The 19,157-nt window shown below is 36.4% G+C and overlaps 1 protein-coding gene across 1 annotated transcript; it reads left to right on the top strand.

The window, feature by feature from the left end:
* Positions 1 to 5,831: 5,831 nt before the first annotated feature.
* On the top strand, positions 5,832 to 18,766 carry LOC145632132 (uncharacterized). Its single transcript, XM_081684422.1, has 15 exons — positions 5,832 to 6,318; positions 6,937 to 7,095; positions 7,199 to 7,315; positions 7,399 to 7,483; positions 9,004 to 9,112; positions 9,275 to 9,342; positions 9,425 to 9,550; positions 9,629 to 10,554; positions 10,769 to 10,972; positions 11,063 to 11,123; positions 13,861 to 13,974; positions 14,245 to 14,358; positions 14,440 to 14,526; positions 17,771 to 17,843; positions 18,094 to 18,766. The coding sequence occupies exons 1-14, from the start codon at positions 6,224 to 6,226 to the stop codon at positions 17,795 to 17,797; spliced, it is 2,292 nt and encodes a 763-aa protein (XP_081540548.1). The 5' UTR covers positions 5,832 to 6,223; the 3' UTR covers positions 17,798 to 17,843; positions 18,094 to 18,766.
* Positions 18,767 to 19,157: the final 391 nt, after the last annotated feature.

The following is a 19,157-nucleotide window of genomic DNA, read 5'->3' as shown; positions in this document are numbered from 1 at the left end:
ACCCTAAAAGTGACATAAAAGTCACTTATCAGGGAGGGAGGGCGTCGGCACTGCGAGAGAGCTTCTAGGTTGTCGGCGCTGTGGGAGAGCTTCTTGGGCGGTCGTCGGTGCTGTGGGACAAGGGAATCTAGCAGCTGGGCCGGCGGCAACGACGGTGGGGAGGGTGGTTGTGGCTGATTGGGGTTTTAGCTGGTCGGGGTTTTTGAAATAATTAATTAATTTTTTTTTTAAATAGAAACTTTTGTTAATTTTTTATTTTAATTTGTTTGTCAGGGCAACTTGTGATAACAGGTTAGTTGACCGGTGGGGACCATTAGGAGCAAAGTGGATATAAAGGTCGGATTATTTAAAAATAATCCAAAGGTGGGATTATTTTTGGCGGACAGGCCAAAGGTGGGATTATTCCGGGCAATTTTTCCTTATTTTGGGTATTTTGTGATTAAAAAGCTTCGAACTTTAAATTACAACCTCAAGTATAAATTTACAGATTTGTATACTTTTAATTTGAAGCTTCTAATTGCATAGAATTGATATATTTTTGGGTTTTTAACACACTAACTTGCTATATAATGATAATTTCAAGTAATGATACTTATGGCTTTATTTTATATACTTAAACTAAATTTTCAGATTTATTTACTTACTTTAAAGCTGCTAGAATTTCATGTTATACACTATATTTTCATAATTTTAACATATAAACTTATAGTTGGGATGTTATACTATTAATATTGACTAATGGGAACAATTTAAAGGCTTTACTTTGATGGTTTAAGAGGTTTTAAAGTAGTTTAGTATTGCTGTAAATTTATTTCCTTGGGTATTGATTTATTTCTCGTTGTTTAGTTTAGGAGAGGACTTTGTAGAAGGCGACTTCTAGTTTCTAAAGTGGCTAACCGAATTGTTTACACAAGGTACGTACGAGTTACGAAACCTTACTTTTAGTTGCATGTTTAAGGACGGATCGAGAACTTAGTATCATGTATAGGGATGACTGGGTTAAATTGTTTGGTTATACATTGTGAATTTCGTATGATGTGCACTATTCTATATTGCAAGTATTGTTTATGTTCTAATTATGCAAGGTGTGCTTAGAGGCAAAGGTATGTGATTGGTGAAATGATTTATTTATTACTCATCCATGATTATTGAAATAGGATTAGTAAAGGAAGAATTCAAGTCTTATAAGACGAGGTTAAGGTTTTGGAGTGCCTTATGCACTCAAGGTGTTTATATACCGCGGTAGTTAAAGGAATAAATAATAAATATTGATTGTCATTAATAAATCAATGATTGAAATTGGAAAGTTGTTTTACTTAGTTGAATTGATGATGGCTTGATTATATTGTTTGCATATGAGTCATCACCAAGTCTAAACTTGTAAATCACGTAAAGTGCAAGATGGATGAGCAATAAAACTCTGGATTGGTGCACATATAGAGTAATTACAATCAGGGGTTGGGGTACACGGGGTATTAGCCGTGCACTTCTCTCGAGGTCGTCTGATCTACGAGTCTCTTATTTCAAATATTTTTCAAACTAGGAGTTAGGTGAGATCTCATACTAACTACGGTCACGGAGTCGCGCCCGTGGTCGTTGGATGTTTATTGATGTTTCCGAAAAGAGGCATCAGGTTTTTCTTTTATTGATGTTCCAAACGGAGCATAGGTTGGACAACCTTGTCTATTGCTTAATCCAAAGAAATAAATAAAATGAGTTAACTAGTGAAGTCTTAATAAAAATCGATAATTGAGTCGTGTGTTGAGTCTATAATTTAATGATGCATGATGATAGATTATTAATTAGTAGAATGTTATGGATTCCTTATTTGTTTCACAGCTTGTATGTACTCAGCTTTGCTGATTGCATGCTTTTGTGTGTATCTTTCTTTGGTCATAGCCTTCGCCTTTCAATGACCCTGTGACGATCTAATTTCTACACTTGTAATATTGGGGAGCAAATTAACCATAGGTTTTTACACATGCAGCCTCCGCATCCGGGTTGTGGGATTTTGAGTGGAGAGTTGGTTATTTTTCGCAGTTTATTTCTTTTGCAAGTTTGAATTTATTCTAACTCGGTTTTATTTTACACTACTTCTTCTGGTTTGAATTTATTTGAACTCTATTTTTATTTACTTACTACTTGTAGACACCCATTTCTGTCTCCCCAAAACCAAACCCAGTGATGAATACCTTTCGCGTCGAACCATAATCGAATGAGGTGAAAGTGTAAAGAGTCAAGTGTTGCGGATAGTTTTTATTAAAATTCTTTTCTTTCTGTTTTCGAAAACCCACCCTGTTTTTATGAAAATGTCCAGTCCAGTTTAGTTTGGTCCATGATAAGGGTCCAATAATGAAGTAGTTGGATGGGGCTTGAAAAGACCTTTCCAACGATATATTATAAGCCCAATTTCGATGAATAATGAGGAAGTTATGGCCAAAATACTAAACTGGACCCAAACCGGATTTTACTTACGACCCAATGATCATGAGGAGGGTCCAAAGGTTTAATTCTATTTCTAAACTAATTAGGATTGATTAGAATATTCTATAAGATTCTAAAAGATCTTAATTATCCTTTTTTGAAAAGATAAGATCAAGGAATTTGATTTAAATAAAAAATTTCCTTCTTTAAAAACTTTCCTTTTTTAAATTCCTAATTCTATTCGAATTTAAAGATGTTCAAAGACAGTCAGATATTATTTTCGTGCCTCATATTTTTTATCCAAATTTTATATGGTTGGATAGATCTTGAAATTATCTTTCCAATGATATATTATAATAATAATTCCGAGCTATAACGAAAAAGATATGAAAGGAATACGAAACTTTATACAAAACTGACACTGTCCTACTATTTCGGCCATATCTTTTTATCTTAAAAAGATTTTAATCTGATTCTAATTGGGTTGGAAAGTAGACTTCAAGAGCTTTCCAACGACATATGATATGCCTTATTTGGACTTCTGGATCAAAAGATATGATAAAAACAAAATACACAAAAACTGCTGTCTACGAGTTTTATTTCGATTCGAATTCAGATTCTTTTCTTAATTCTTCGACCCTCTTTTTTCCTATAAATAGAGGTCATATCTCCCCTTTTTCAATCATCAACTCTCATCAAGGATTCCTTGATTCTCTCTCTTTTTCTAGCTAGCCTTTTATCGAACACAATACCGCATTCACAAGATCTTGAAACACCTAGCCAAGTTCGAAGTTGCCTTCGCCCTAGACGTGAAAGGTTTATACTTTTCTGAGGGTTTGGTTCCAAATCCAGTCTAAACTTTTTAACTCTTTCTTTCAATTCTTTAATTCAATTCTTTAATTTTATTATTTTCATTGAAGTTTACTAACGCGTGTATTTTGTTATTAGAAAGAGGTACGAGGCTTCAAAGTAAAAGATTAGCTTACTCTCTATATTATTTCAATGTAGAAAACATGTTTAGATTTTATTTAATTCCTAGTATCATGTTAGGATGTTATTATTGCTTTCTAGAATCATGTTAAGGGTGCCTTTTATTCTTTCTAATAGCATGTTAGTATCATATTAGGTTTAAAGCTTTGATTTTTATTGCTTAGTGACATGCTAGGGTTTGTAATTAATCTTGTTAGTATCATGCCTAGGATCTTGCTATTATTATTTAAGCTTTATTATTAACATGATTTTTATTATTATTATAATTGTTATTATTATGTTGCTTGATATATATTTATTATTGTTATTGCTTGATCACGCCTTTTATGCATGTTTAAAGGGAATTTGTATTTGTAATCACGCTTAATAAGATAATTAATAATTTGGTTTAGGCTAATATGATTTTAATTCAAGTGATCGCCAATAATAGTTTTGTTGGTGCATTAATATTCAACCAACATAGATTAAACAGGTTTAGGGTTAACCTAATGATTGCATGTTAGTCAAAAAACGCACATGAATACGAGTAGAATAAAGTAGAGGCCTATTTATAGGGCGAGTTCATTCTTTTGTAGATTGGATTCGTACCCTCATCCCCGAACCCTATTTGGTTCAAGACCTTTTGGAGTTGACGATCTCATGGATCGTTAAGGGGTGTAACCTTTACCTCGTGAACGGTTTACAAGTTCCTAAAACTTGTTGGCGACTCTTTTTGCTCTCTTTTCTTTCCCTTTGGACGCCACCATACTTTAGTGTATGATCACAGTGGGGTTCAAGCTTGGGATTATAGTGCTTGAAATATTCCCTACACTACTTTTGATGGGTTTTGAATAAGGGCTATAATGGTTCCAACTTGTAACACTTAATTTGGTTTTATTCATTGGTTTGAAACTTATTTATAACTGATTTAGTTTTTCCGCTGCTAATTTCTGATACAGCCTTAACGTTTGAACACGTGGCGGCAACACGCCAGTAATTCTCTTGGATTTTGTTTAGGTTATTCACAGGTTTAAAGAGAGAATTATTGGGGTGTTACAATTATTTTTAAATAACAGGTCTATCAATTTTATTCTTAGAAGAAACATGTTTGTAGTATATAACAGGATATTAATGGAATAAAATAAAAAGAAATTTAAATACATAGTTTGATTCATTTCTTTGTACCAAACAATCACAGAGGAAATCAATGGGTAATTCATTCCGTTTCCTAGACACAACCAACCAACCAGGCCAAATCAGGGTTAACCCTTTTTGGTCTCTTTCTTCCCTCTCTGCATTCCATTCCCATTCCCCTGTGCGAACCAAACAATCCCTTAGTAGATTAAAGAAAGAAACATACTCAGGGGCCGTTTAGTTGGAGTTAATTATCAAAGGGAATGGGTATCGTTCCCTTTGTTGTTGTTTGCTTGTCCGTTTTTGTCATTCCCTTTCCCCCATTTTATTTTTGAGTTTACTCATTTGTATTCCAAATTGATTCCCCACCCCCTAGCCTTTTGTATTCCCTTTCCCTACCCACCACTTCACCACCAGCCACAACCTTCTAACCAACCTTCACCACCCAACCGCCCACCACCGCCTCTCCCCTGCCCACCGACACCCTCCCTAGCCCATCGACACCCCTGAAAAATAGTCAGCCACCCCTCTCGAAATTATTCCCCCACCACACAACCACCCCATAGCCGAGCCATCCCACCTCTCGTCGCCACTCCCCCTCGCCGCCCTTCCTCTCCATCCCCCCCGAAATTAATTCATGAAAAAACCATAAAAATCCCTCCACCCCACGAAAACAGTCAGCCACCCCTCCTCCCACCCTCGAAACCCTCGCCTAAGGGTTTCGAAGGTGGGGGGAGGGGTGGCCGACTATTTCCCGTGGAGGTGGAGGGGCTTTTAGTGTTTTTTCGTTGGTGGGGGATGGTTTTTCCGAGAAAGAAGATGGGTTTTTGGGGAGAGAGGGGGCACTAAGGGGCCGGGGAGGGGCGGCGAGGGGTGGGGGAGGGGCGGCGAAGGTGGTGGTGGAGTGGGGTGGTTGGAAAAGTGAAAAAAGGGAAGGTGTTGTATTTGTAGTGGTGGTGGTGGGGTGGTGGTGTAGTGTTTAGAATGGTGGTTGAATTCTCTTTGTTTTTTTATAAACAAACACCACAATTTGAATGGTTTTTCATTTTATTCTCTTTCTTTCCTATTGTTTATTCCATTTCGTTTATCCTATGTGAACCAAACGACCCCTCATATTAAACAATATAAAACAAAGTCAAAATCCGAATCCAATTAATAATTTGCGATACATAAATAAATACTCCGTACTCGATAAGACACAAGAATGAGAAGCCCAATCCAATCCAATCTCAATCAACAACAAAATCCAAAGCCCAAAAATCTTTAAAAAAAATAAAATTAGCGTCGTCTTCCTCATTTTCTCTCATCTTTGTATTCAATTTTTAGGTTTTTATTCAATTATTATTGATTATTAAAATCAAAATTATTATTGATTTTCTCACTTTCTCTCTCCTCTTTCTAGTTTGTTGGGGTTCCTTCCCATTTCGATCTTCCCCTTTGGTGGCTGCTAAATACACCAACCCCACCATAATTCCCTTAATCTTCTCTTTCAATTATAATCTCAATCCTTTCTAAATTCATCAATACCCATAATTCTAATTCAATTTCCCTTCACTTAAATCTTCTCATCTCACCTTCCTCTTCACAAATTTCTGGGTTAAATCATCAAATTTCGATGAGAAATTTGTGAAAAAATGGTGGGATTTTGATGTGGGTTCTTTATTTCTTGATTAGTTTATGAGGTGGGGTTGTTTAAATGAGGGATCCAATGTGGGTGGATGATGCAAGTGCCCCATCAACCTCAAACACTTTGCCGCGTCCAATTTCAAGCAATTCTGCTCCTCGACGCAGGTGGGTTTTTACTTTCGATTTCGAATTTTTGTTTTTGATCTTGTAATTTAATTCTTAATTTTTTTGTAATAATTTTAACAATTTTTAATGTATGTTTTTGTGAATTTAACTTTACTTGAGCTGAAGATCTGGTAGATTTAGATGTTGGAAGCTTTGAGATTTTGTAAATTGGATTAGTTTTGGACAATTTGATCTTTTGAAGTTGCATGTGGTTTTTTTTTTTAATTTTTTTTGATTTGTATATTATATATACTTTGTATATTTTTATCTGTTATTAATTAAAAATTTTGAAGTAGGGTTAAGAAATTTATATGTGTTGTCAATATGATTTACAATAATTTAGTGAAGATATTTGAGCATTTAAATGATAATTGGGTATTACAGTTGAAGATTTGTTCATATGGTAAATGATGGAATTTTTATGTGATTAATTTTCCTCTTAAACTAATTTTAGCCTTTAATTTCGTAGTAGATATGGTATTCTATAAGTGGGGCTCCAAAGTTGTGGAATTTCTAATTATTAAGAATAACTATACGTGTTGTTAGAGTCTTATGCCGGACTTAGCATTAATAGATCTCTACTGAATTTTGGGTATGCTATTGATTCATTTTAAGCAGTGGAGACAATGTATTCAACCTTTTAGCTCGTAGAGAGATCAATCCTCGAACAAAGCGTTCAACGAAAAGGTTGTGGGGTGAGAGTTCAGAGGGTGGTTTTGATGATCTTAGCCGTATATTTGAGGCCGGAAGAGATGCAAGACGTAGCCTCATATCATGGTAGGGCTTCTCAGCTTCTTGGTGGCGACTCTTTTAGTTTCCTTTCATAAAAAAAAAAAAAAGCTTGATATATCCTTTTAACTCATTTGAGTTGTATTCCCAGGGTTGAGGCAGAGTCCTTGCGTCATTTATCAGCCAAGTATTGCCCTCTCGTACCACCTCCTAGGTCAACAATTGCAGCAGCTTTCAGTCCAGATGGGAAGACACTTGCTTCCACACAGTGAGTTTTCTTATAACCCGGACAAGTTTTGTAGATAGAGATGTAAGTATGATATTAACATGTTAAGTTTTTAACTCATGCAGTGGAGATCATACTGTAAAGATAATTGATTGCCAAAGTGGAAACTGTCTGAAAGTGCTAAGTGGGCATCGGAGGACACCCTGGGTGGTAAGTTTCAGTCTCTATTAATGTAAAGACTTTCAAAAACATTTAAACATGAGTCATTTCATTGTTTGATCCTTTTTTAGGTGATCACTTGCAGTCTGAATTTTTTAAATTCAAATTTATCAAGAGGTTAAATTACTGTTCTGAGTGTCCTTAACATTATCTTTTAGGTTTGACAATATTTATATCAATTATATGTAGAACTTATGCAAAGCCATAATTACTATTAACTCAAAAGTTAATTCAACATGAGCATTAAGGTTGTTGTTCTGACATCTTTAAAGAATGGTGCTGGATATACTGTTAGCATGTCATTTATTGGAAATTTTTCCTGTACAATTTGGAAAGATTGTGGCACGAGGGCATGAGATGTTGAGGTTGCAACCTAATTATTCAGAGGAATTTGATTTGTTGGAGTCCATTTTAGGAAATTTAGGCTCTCTATCTTGCACATACATTTACCATTGTGCTCATGCATGTTGATTAATGACTATGTCAATCTTTTCTTTCCCTTGATAAGGCATGTGATTGAATTTGGAAATAACCTAAATAATGCAGATATGATGGTAATATAGAGTAGGGATATAAGGTTGGCATTGCTACTTTCATATATCTACTTGAATACTGGTTAGGCCTTTGGTGATAAATGTTTAGTGAAATTTTGGTCTAGAAACACAGCTGTGCACTGCACTTAACTTGTAGCTAGCAAGTGGTGTATATAAGATTTGGTTTTGTAGAATTTGCCGATAAAAAGGGAAGATCACATGAAGTGAAAGTTTCTTTCCTTTTTTTGAAAAATAATTGTGACCTTTTTTGCAAGGGAAATAATATGATAATGAATGGTACTAATATTAATGTTGTTAATGAACAACTGTGATAATTTGGGGTTGCAAAGAGTATAAAAGAAAATAAAGCCAGACAATTTATAAGGCACAACTTTTGCAGAATACAACTGTGATACCTTGGTTAAGTCACTTGCCAAAATCAACTAATCAGTATGATGATATAGCTGGCTTAACGAGTCCTAGGTTTGGGCTAGGATATTTGTAACAGGTTGAGGTTGTCATTCGAGAGAAGTTTTTAATTCCTGATTCTACATCTGTTTTTGAGTTCTTTCCGGGATCCATAGTAGTTGGGATGCTTCATATGCCTTTCGGTTTCTAAGATGTATGTGAATATTAGAAATGGCGTTTGTGACATCTTGACATAGATTGCGATTGAATTTTGTTTTTAACCATGAATTACATTTTGTGTGTCTTTGTTTATGTAAATGCGGTTCAGTTTTATGCTTGTAATGTTTTGGCATTTTGTTCTTAGCTTGAAAGGAAATGTGTTTAATTGACAGGGATTAGAAGTTGTTTGCCAACTTGAATGAGATTGAATATTTTCATTCTGAAGGAATTGAGATTTGATTTTTCACTTGAAGTTTTGTTTTCTTGGTGATTTATTGATGTGCAGATTACATTTTATGGTTTCTGTCTTGATAAAAAATGTTCTTATTTTCCCTTTTGGGAATTATTCAGGTTAGGTTCCATCCAACAATTCCAGGCTTGCTTGCTAGTGGCAGTTTAGACCATGAAGTTCGGCTTTGGGATGCAATTACAGCAGAATGTATTGGGTCACGGGATTTTTGTAATTACTTCTAGCTCTGATGGTTTATTTAAATGTTTGTAGTGCATTCTTTTCCTTTTTAAAGTTAATATCATGTGTATAAAATATAAATAAATTAACCTATTTTCCCCGTTCTCTCTTTTTCTGGAATAACTCCTGTTCTGAATGTTTCATTTGTTGCAGACCGACCAATTGCTTCTATTGCTTTCCATGCCCAGGGTGAGCTGCTTGCAGTTGCTTCTGGACACAAGGTAAGAATGCTTACTTTTCTAAATTATTTTGGGTTTTATGCTCAATCAAGTGATGATGAAGTATAAATTCTGTTTTGGCTAGCTATACATATGGCACTATAATGAAAGAGGAGAAATGTCAATCCCTACTGTTGTCTTGAAGACACGGCGTTCATTACGTGCTGTTCACTTCCATCCACATGCTGCTCCTTTTTTATTGACAGCTGAGGTAAGCTGGTTTCATTCAAGATGAAATTAATTATTGTGTCAGTATTTTTTGTTTACTCACGATTATCTTGGCATGCAGGTCAATGACCTTGATTCTTCAGATTCATCAATGACACTTGCAACTTCTCAGGGTTATGTGCGATATCCACCTCCTACTGTATATGTTGCTAATGTTCATGCTTCTGATTGGTCTAGCTCAGCTGAGGAACTTCCTCTCATGTCCCTTCCTTTCTTGATCTGGCCTCCGCTCTCCAGAAATGATGGAAGAATATCTTTTCAGCACTCAGATGGAAATGCAGGTTCAAGTAGTATGCAGCAGAGGTTTGGTCCTTCTTCGTCGGTGAGGTTGCTAACATATTCAACCCCATCTGGACAGTATGAGCTCTTGTTGTCTCCCATTGAATCTAGTAACACTTCTTCGGTTCCGAATGAAATGCGGCCTGTATCAGCTGAGGTGGAAGCTATTGCTCCGGAGTCTGCTGTGGATGTTATGGAAACATCTGATGTACAGCCAGAAGAAAGAAACACTCAGTTTTTCCCTTTCGGAGACCCTGCATATTGGGATCTACCTTTCTTGCAGGGATGGTTAATTGGTCAAAGCCAAGCTGGACAACGCATGATACGTCCTGCTAGTTCGCAAGAACCTCCTTCTGCACAAAGTGAGATGATAATTCAGGATCCAGTGGCTTCATCAGCCATGCAAATGGGTACATCTTATACAAGGGGCAGCGGTCGGTCCAGTTCTCGACATCGTTCATCACGTTCTCGAGCAGCAGCTAGTGCTCCTGCAGCGGAAGCAGCTGCTATTCCACAGGATGAAGGTGACCCTCATCTTGTCATTAGCAGAGTTCAATCTGAGCTTGCCACATCACTAGCAGCTGCCGCAGCAGCAGAGTTACCGTGCACGGTGAAACTTAGAATATGGCCATATGACATAAAAGATCCCTGTGCTCATCTTGATGCGGAGAAATGTCGTTTGATTATTCCGCATGCTGTACTCTGCAGGTGAGCTAATATATTGTTATATGCATTCTCTGCCTGCTAAACAATCGTTTAATTACATGAGATTGGCTTTGCTTTCCTGCTGCTAGGGTTTTGTTGGTGCAAGTTTTCATATATCGGAATAAAGCAATGAACCAACTGTTTTTTGATTTTTATTTATGTTCTTTATGTTGAATTTTTGCATCAAGTGACTTTGTTGTCCTATTATATTTTGCAGTGAAATGGGTGCTCATTTTTCTCCATGTGGGAAATTTTTGGCTGCTTGTGTTGCATGCATGATGCCGCAGACAGAAGGTGAACCTGGAATTCAGACGCAGGCTCATCATGATGCATTAGGAGCTGCAACTTCACCAACAAGGCATCCAATCTCAGCTCAACCAGTTATGTATGAGCTACGGATATATTCCCTTGAGGAGGCAACGTATGTGATCTAATTATTGTCCCTTTTTTTTTTTTTTCTTTTTCCTGGTTAAATCTCTTATGAATATGATTTTATATTGTAATTATTTAGGTTTGGGTTAGTACTTGCGTCACGGGCAATAAGAGCTGCCCACTGTTTGACGTCAATTCAGGTCTGTCATTGATATCCTTTTCCTCTGGCTTATCTGCTTTTTGGTAATCATGATTCTTGTTTGTGGAACATATGTGTGATGTTACTGTTGCTAACTGTTCACAGACTCTACTTTGACTTAGCTTTTATGATTTATAGTCATGATAAAACATAGTCATGTAATCCTTTGTTAGGATCATCCTAATGTATAGTTTTAGAATATCAACTTTTTTTTTTTAAAAATAATTTTTATCTATTTTATTTGAGATATGAATTGTTGAACTTGTGCGTTGGCAAACATGATAAAGAAACGTGCGAACTAAAAAGAACATAGGAATTAAATAACCTAAGAAAGGCTCACATTTTTGCGATATAGATTATGTTTAGACTTACTTATGGAACTTTGACTTCAATGAAAATCTGGTTTACACTCTGATCTGGCTGCTAGCATAAGGGAAATATATTATTGAACATATCTTAAACAAGTGAACAAAACCACTAATATGAGTGACCTAACAGGGTAACATCACAAGCATATGATTACCTGTAATGGACTGAATTTTCAGGCTTAATATTTCCGATTTAATAATGCAATAATAAAGATCAAAGCTTTAAAATTGATTAAAAATGATGGAAGGGTTACAAAAGATAAGTTAATAGCTTAAGGCTATTACTCTCAAATAGTGAGTATAGCTCACAACTCTCCAAAATGGCTTTAGACCATGACTCCTCTAGGTTTCCCTAATAATTTTCTGCCTACCTCTTCCTTTTCCCTCTCCCTCTATTTATACTAAGGCTAGAGACTGTTAACCTAATGATACTAAACTTTCCAAAGTGCCCCTCCTAAAGCTAGTCTATTACATTATCGAGTTTGTCCTACCTTGTATGGAACTTTGTACATTGGGTATTGGCTCTATTATGGACTTCAGAGATAATGTAATGAGTTGCCCAAGCCCTAGTATTACTAAAAGAGAATGAAATGCTTGCTAAGAATTTTCTGCTGTGCTAACTCAAAGGTAGGCAGCCAATTAGAAATCCGTTGCTCTAATAATAGAGATCAAACTAGTCAACCCGTTTTAGGAGCATCTAACCTTAAAAGTAGAGAATTAGTAATTTTTTTGTATATAATGAAGTTAATTATTTGATAAGAAATTTATTTGTGTGGTGTTCTGGTTATTATTTAAGGATACTAGATCTAGATTTTCAAGTCAAATGTGATCTTTGATTTTTTCTATCTGTTTTGGGAACATGGTGAGTAATTATAACAAAGTAAGGTTTACTTCTGTCTCTGGTCTCTATTTCTTGGCACCATTGAATTGCTGGTGATCTTACAACCTACGTTTCTCGGACTTAGCAAATTTTTTCTCGTGACACTGCACTGACATGTGTACGAGATCATTTTGGAGCAAGGCTTTATTATTGTTGTATGGCTACTTTGTACTTAACTTTAAATTTCATGTGCTATCTTATTAGTATACAAACGAATTTCTTAGTATTAGCACTTTTCCCAGTTTTAGAAACTGCCACACCCGACACTCGAATCCATACACATTCCCGACACTCAAATCCATACTCATACTCGACACTCCTGAGTCAACCTACAATGGATGTTGTCAATTTTGACCTTTTGAGATGTTGCATGCCGTTTGTTTTTCCTTCTAAGTTTGAACTCCAATTTTCCGTTAATTAATTTATTATTTTTAATTTTTGTGGGGGGAAGTGGGGAAGCTGCTGAGTATATTTTGCAGCTGTCACACATCTACATAAAGGACTAGTTATGAAAAAAAAGGGGCTAGTTATATGATTGATAGGGATGAAATATGATTTAGGCAAAGTAAACATGATCACCCAAATTCTGTAGGGATTGGAGGATAAAGGGTTTCTATAACTTAGAATGAAAATTTCTTAATGATTCAACCAAGCTGCTGTCTTTTGTGGTCGCATGACATTGGATGGCTGTGAAAAAGCTATTGTTTGATATAGTTTGAGGCTCCCTAGTTGATAGACTTTCTCTTATCAGGTTTTGAACAAACTGAAATATTGCTTGACTTATGGATTGGCTTTTTTGCTTTTATGTTGCCTGTCTAATGCAATCCCACTCAATTTATCTGCATAGGACTAGTTGTGTTTGGGCATGGAAAGACTTCGTTCTCAGTGAAGCTCACTAATGGCTTCAATTCCCTCATGTCTGGCCTCGCCAGTTGTCACCCAAAATAAAAATAATATAAATAAATAAAACCTTGTTGATTCAAGTTTTCTCCTACCTGGTTTAAAACAAACTAAAATAAATAAAACTCTGTATGTATGAAGTATGAATTGGTTTTTTTGCTTTAGCCTGTCTAATGCAACCCCACTCTTTTTATTTGCTTGGGACTAGTTGTGTGTAGGGATGAAAAGACTTCTTACCAGTGAAGGTAGCATACTTAGTTCCCCCCCCCCCCCCCCCCCCCCCCCCCCAAAAAAAAAAGAAGAAGAAGAAAACAGTACCAGTGTTAATAATTGTTTAACAATGTTACAGTTTATTTTTAGCCTATTCTCTTACACTTAACACCATAGAAATTGAAAGATTGATGTACATGATTTTTAAGTGGTCTGGATATATATGATGGTAAAGATCTTGTAAGTTGATTTGTACTGGGACTACTGAGCCATCCAAGCCCTATCATCTGCTTATAAACTTTATTTACCTATTTACTGGTTTATCATGTTCTATTTTCTTATATTTTGCGCTAATATAGTGTTTTGGTGCTACCTTGCAGTTCTCACCGACTTCAGAACACTTGTTGCTTGCCTATGGACGACGCCATAATTCTCTTCTCAAGAGTATTGTCTTTGATGGGGAGACCACAGTCCCCATTTACACGATTTTAGAGGTAATTTTGGGTATACAGAAGTAATCGTTTCACAAATCATGTATTCTTTTGGATGTGGTCATGTGCCTTGACTATTGACTATTGAATTTGATATCAAATATTGTACTCCATTTTCTTTAATATTTAGTCATCCTTTCTATTTGGCTGGTCCTTGGTGCTTTCTATTTTTCTTTTATATAGAAAATTGGTCTTATTTACTCAACTAGATATGTCAGCTTTCTTTTCTATACTGTTGTACTTCTACTTCTTAAGTTTGGTTTAATCTTCCAGGTGTACAGAGTTTCTGATATGGAGCTGGTGAGAGTCCTACCTAGTGCGGAGGATGAAGTTAATGTTGCTTGTTTTCATCCTTCTGTTGGTAGCGGTCTTGTTTATGGCACCAAGGTGGAAATTTGGGATCCTTTTGTGTTATTATGTCATAATTCAATATTGTTGAATATAATGATTTTTTACTGTTGTATGCAGGAGGGGAAGCTCAGGATTCTTCAATTTGACAGTTCTAATAGCCTTAACTGTACAACTTCTTGCTTTCCAGATGAAAACTTGTTGGAGGTAAGGATGGCGCAAATTGCTAGTTTTGCTTTCCTGATGCTTGTTTTTGTTCATTTTAGGGCCTGGATTAGCTCTGTAGCAGTTGTTAACCTACGTTAATTGTGTATAGTGCTAGACACAGATTTTATACAGAACAAATATATATATGGGGTATAAAATACAGATACAGATGTAAATATGCAGGCTTATTTTATTATTTTTTATTTTTATTATTTACTTTTTAAACCAAGTCGGGTTCTTAGGGAAGGGAAAGGAAATGTAGGGATCAATTTCGCATCCCCTTTTAATAAACAAAATCCCTCCATTGTTGGAGAGATTTGGAAGGAAAATGGAGGTCAGTCCCTCCCCCACCTCCCTTCTTCCCTACTCTTTCCCTTCAGTGTTGTTATCCAAACATAGTGTTGAGGATAATAACTTAATTTTTAAGACACTATACAATATACTTGCTCGGTTCCCCTAAAATTTCAACAATTACCATTTTAGGAAATTTCACAAATATTGCATCATGTACCTATTTGTACATGTTTTATCTATTTCTCTCTCCTCATCACATGTGTCCTTTTTTTTTATTCCTCTCTATCTCTCTCCATTTAAAATCCATGTCCAACCCCCCATGTTGCAATATTAGGGGAACGGAGGAAGTATATTTATATGTAGGGACCAAAAAAAACAGAAAGTACACAAGTATGAATTTTGAAAAGTAAGAAAGCCCTTAGATTTAGCCATTTAGGTATGTGTAGAGCTAATTGGTATATATTCAATAAACTAATTTTCTTGCTTGATACAGCATGCTGATTATGCTCAAAGCACCAGAAAAGGGTTTGTGTGAAAATGGTTAAACTAATTATTAAACAATGATTTTGAGAAGAAGGAAATATACTAAAAATAGCCATGAGCCATAACTTGATTCTGGCTGTGTAAGGCGTCTTGGAATTCTTGAACAAATCTGAGCTGATTAGTAACAGCTTGTCTGAGGTAGGTGGGTAGAATGTACTAAAAATTGGTGTACAGGTTAAGTAATTTGCAGTTGTGTTAGTTCTTAGACTACTTTTTGTTAGTTGCATAGATTTGATGTGTGTTGTATTATGTGAGCAGTACCGAGACTTCAGGATGCTAGGCATTAACATGGTTTCCAGCAGTAATAATGGTAGAAAATGAGGAAGAAAAAGAGTGATTATAGTATTAAGATGAGAATTACAACTAATAGAATGATAATTCCACTTTCGAGAGGTGGATTCTCTCCTAATATGAGCTTTCGAGAGGCTTACTCTCTCCCAATAAGAATCCTCACAATATTCAACATGATGATTATTCCTCCTAATGAGGCCTATTTATAGAAAAACTCTCATAACAAACTCTAACTTATTCCCCAAGCTACTACTATTAGGCTATGACTAACATACCCTTCCCCTAATATTGATTCCTTGCATTACCTGCCGCCCAAACTTTCACCTTGTCCTCAAGGTGGATAGTAGTCGGCACCCAATTCCTGGCAGCGGCAATGAGGAGCTGTGTCCAACTTCTCGTGACAACTGTATCCAAGCTCCTGCTTCAATGAGGTGCTGAACTCGGTGGGGAATTGATCCTGTGCTAAAGCTCTGTAGTAGTCATCAGGTAGTACATTCTGAATTATATGCACAGGGACTAAGTAATGGGGGTCAGGCAATTGATTTGTGGATATAAGCCTTGTGTTGTTAAAGCTGGATATTAGTCTTCTCTCATATGGCTTACTTGGGTTGGAGGAACATGAGGAAAGGCTTTCTAAGAGTTGGGTGGTGCTGATAGAGATAGGAGTAGGCTGAAAAACTAAATGAGGGGAGTGGGATCGGTAATCTGGGTGTGAAAGAATGGGTTGTGAGTTAAAAGTTTTAGTTATGGGCCTTGTGAAAGCTGAGCCCATTTCCCCTATTTTACCCGTCCCATCAACCAATTTAACCTTCTGATCTCTCAGTCTTATATCAGTCAATAAGTTATTATTTTGGCTAATGACAAAAAAAACCCTTACTAGCTTCTTCTGGAATCATCCTGCCTTCCAAGTTAACAAAAGATGCATTGTGGCTTCTCCCGTACTCCATTGAATCTGGAGTCTTCTGCAGCAAGTCCCACGGTGCCTTGCCACCCAAAAATTCACCACCACCAGCACGCTCACCTGGACCACCACCTGATCCACTCCCTCCAGCACCACCACGCTCGAACATTCCTTCTGGCGGCTTTCCCGCGTCACCATTACATCCATCACTCGATCTATCGCCGGCGACGCCTCCTTGACCACCGCCATTCCGGCCTCCAAATCTTCCGGTGGCGAAACCATCTTCACCACCGCTGAAACCTCCTGGCAAAACACTCACAATGTTTCCAGATTTATTTGTCTTAAACACCACCAGACCAAGCTTCCGGTCTTATGAGTCCTCCACCTGATTTCTCCACCATCGCGCCACCGGAGAAATTGCTAACAGCGGAGTAGAAGTACCGGTCAGATGTGGAAATTTCCAGTTTCTCCTCCACCTTCATTACCTCTTGTGATGCAGGTTCCTCCTCACCACATGACAACTCGGAGATGGCCGACACACTGACCTGATGTTCTTCTTTCTCGAAGTCTTCTTGAATTACACCTAACCCTGATCTGATCTGAGAAATTGCATCCTCAAAAATCTTCTCTATGTTCTGGCACAATCGATCTGTAATTTCATCTATTTTTGCCTCAAATTCTGGCTGTCAGAACATGTCAGATAACTTACTGTTCGCCGAACTTACCGTTTGCCGGAGCTTGACTTCCCGCAAGGTCACTGGGGACCGTACTGCTCTGATACCATTTGCTAGGCATTAGCATGGTTTCCAGCAGTAATAATGGCAAAAAATTAGGAAGCAAAAGACTAATTATAGTATTAAGATGAGAATTACGACTAATAGAACGATAATTCAACTTTCGAGTGGTGAATTTTCTCCTAATATGAGCTTTCGAGAGGCTCACTCTCTCTCCCAATAAGAATCCTCACAATATTCAACATGATGATTTTTACTCCTAATGAGGCCTATTTATAGAAAAAATCTCATAACTAACTCTAGCTTATTCCCCTAGCTACTACTAATAGGCTATGACTAACATACCCTTCCCCTAATATTGATTCCTTGCACAGGATTTTGCTGTGCTTGCCTTTTAAATTCATGTATTTTATCATTATAGTTAGGTCACGTCATCTTTGTACTTGCTCTAATCTTGTAGCTTGGAACAAATGGCTTGCAGGTTCCATCACATGCTTTAGAATGCTGACATTAGGAATGATTCTCACACCAGGGCATGCATCCGAGTTAAACTGGTTAGTTTTGTCCTTTATATGCCTATATTGAGACTGATAATAGGTCCTTGAGTTTTATTGTTTTATAACCTCTCCAAGTGCTTTCCCTCTCCCTCTTCAGAAAAGGATGGTGTTTATTATGGTTGGTGGAAAAGATTTTGAAAACTTGCTTGACATTTAGTAGTTTTTAATTCGAATTATATGCACATTTTTTTTTCTATGAGAAAGGATTAGAAAAATAAGGTTAGAATTAAATTATTTTGTTCTCTAGTTCCAGGAGCGCCGGGACGAAAATGGAGCCAAGGAATACAGTTGGGATGCCACAATGTGTTTTTGTTCCCAGAAATGTGAGCGAGGTTATACATTTCTTGTAACCTGTTTATACCAAAGCTGTTCTAAGAGCTGTCCTCTCAGAGCCTCACACTTTCTTTTCAAATCATTCCACTGCGACTAGTCAGAATGGCGCGCAAGTCGATCATATTTAAGCAAGTTTAACTACTACTATTATACTCGAGGATGGGTTTGTTGATTAAGATCAAGCTTTACAGCTGCTGTAGGAGAAGATGGAAGTATGTTTTTGCATTGTATCATTTGTAATTTAACAGGGCTCTGAGCAACTAGGAATCGTGCTCTCTCAAGATTTCAGGGTATTACAGTCAATGTATTAGTTGTATGTCTGTCTGTTCATTTGAAAATTGAAATGCCCAAAGATCTACATATGATCGAATGGGTAGTTGTAGCAACTGATGATATGACACCGACGGTGTTAGTGGTGGCGTTGGTGATGTAGGAATGCTGTTCCATATAAAAATTGTTTTACTTTTGCTTACTTGGAAAAGAAAAATGTAAAAAGAAAGTTGTTCCAGCTTGGAACTCATTGCTTTTCTGGCAAGTACTTGTGGAATGGCCATTTTACTCCGTATTATTTTTACGGTTTATTTTTATTTTTATTTATTTTTTTAATTTTCATATTTAAAAATTCTATAAATTGATTAGAAAACTACAGTTTAAAATATATAAAGAAGATAAAGAAAGATGTAATAGTAATACCCAACCACCCTACTTACATTTCATTTTATATATATATATATGAAACATTTCATTTAATATTAAACTCAATTAATTTGCTTAAAATTATCTGTCGGTTAAAATGTAACACTTAGAAAAAAAATTCGGAGGGAGTGTCAATGTTATATGAACATCCTTGTCAAAAAAAAAAAAAAAAAAAGTTTATATGAACATCACCTATACTTTTTTTTTTGGTTGCAAAAAGCTAGTAATAAAAACAAAGAATTTGATCATTATCATTCAAAAAGAATATAAGGATAGAAAGGA

Source organism: Chenopodium album, chromosome 5 (genome assembly GCF_948465745.1).
Source record: "Chenopodium album chromosome 5, dcCheAlbu1.1, whole genome shotgun sequence".
NCBI lineage: Eukaryota > Viridiplantae > Streptophyta > Magnoliopsida > Caryophyllales > Amaranthaceae > Chenopodium > Chenopodium album.
This window is presented reverse-complemented; position numbering and strand designations above follow the sequence as displayed.

Bases quoted from the DNA above. Each gene is read 5' to 3' on its own strand.
- LOC145632132 (XM_081684422.1), top strand. From the start codon at position 6,224: ATGAGGGATCCAATGTGGGTGGATGATGCAAGTGCCCCATCAACCTCA. The intron at 14,359-14,439 runs GTGGAAATTTGG...TGTTGTATGCAG, and splicing joins GTCTTGTTTATGGCACCAAG to GAGGGGAAGCTCAGGATTCT. The intron at 14,527-17,770 runs GTAAGGATGGCG...AATGGCTTGCAG, and splicing joins CAGATGAAAACTTGTTGGAG to GTTCCATCACATGCTTTAGA.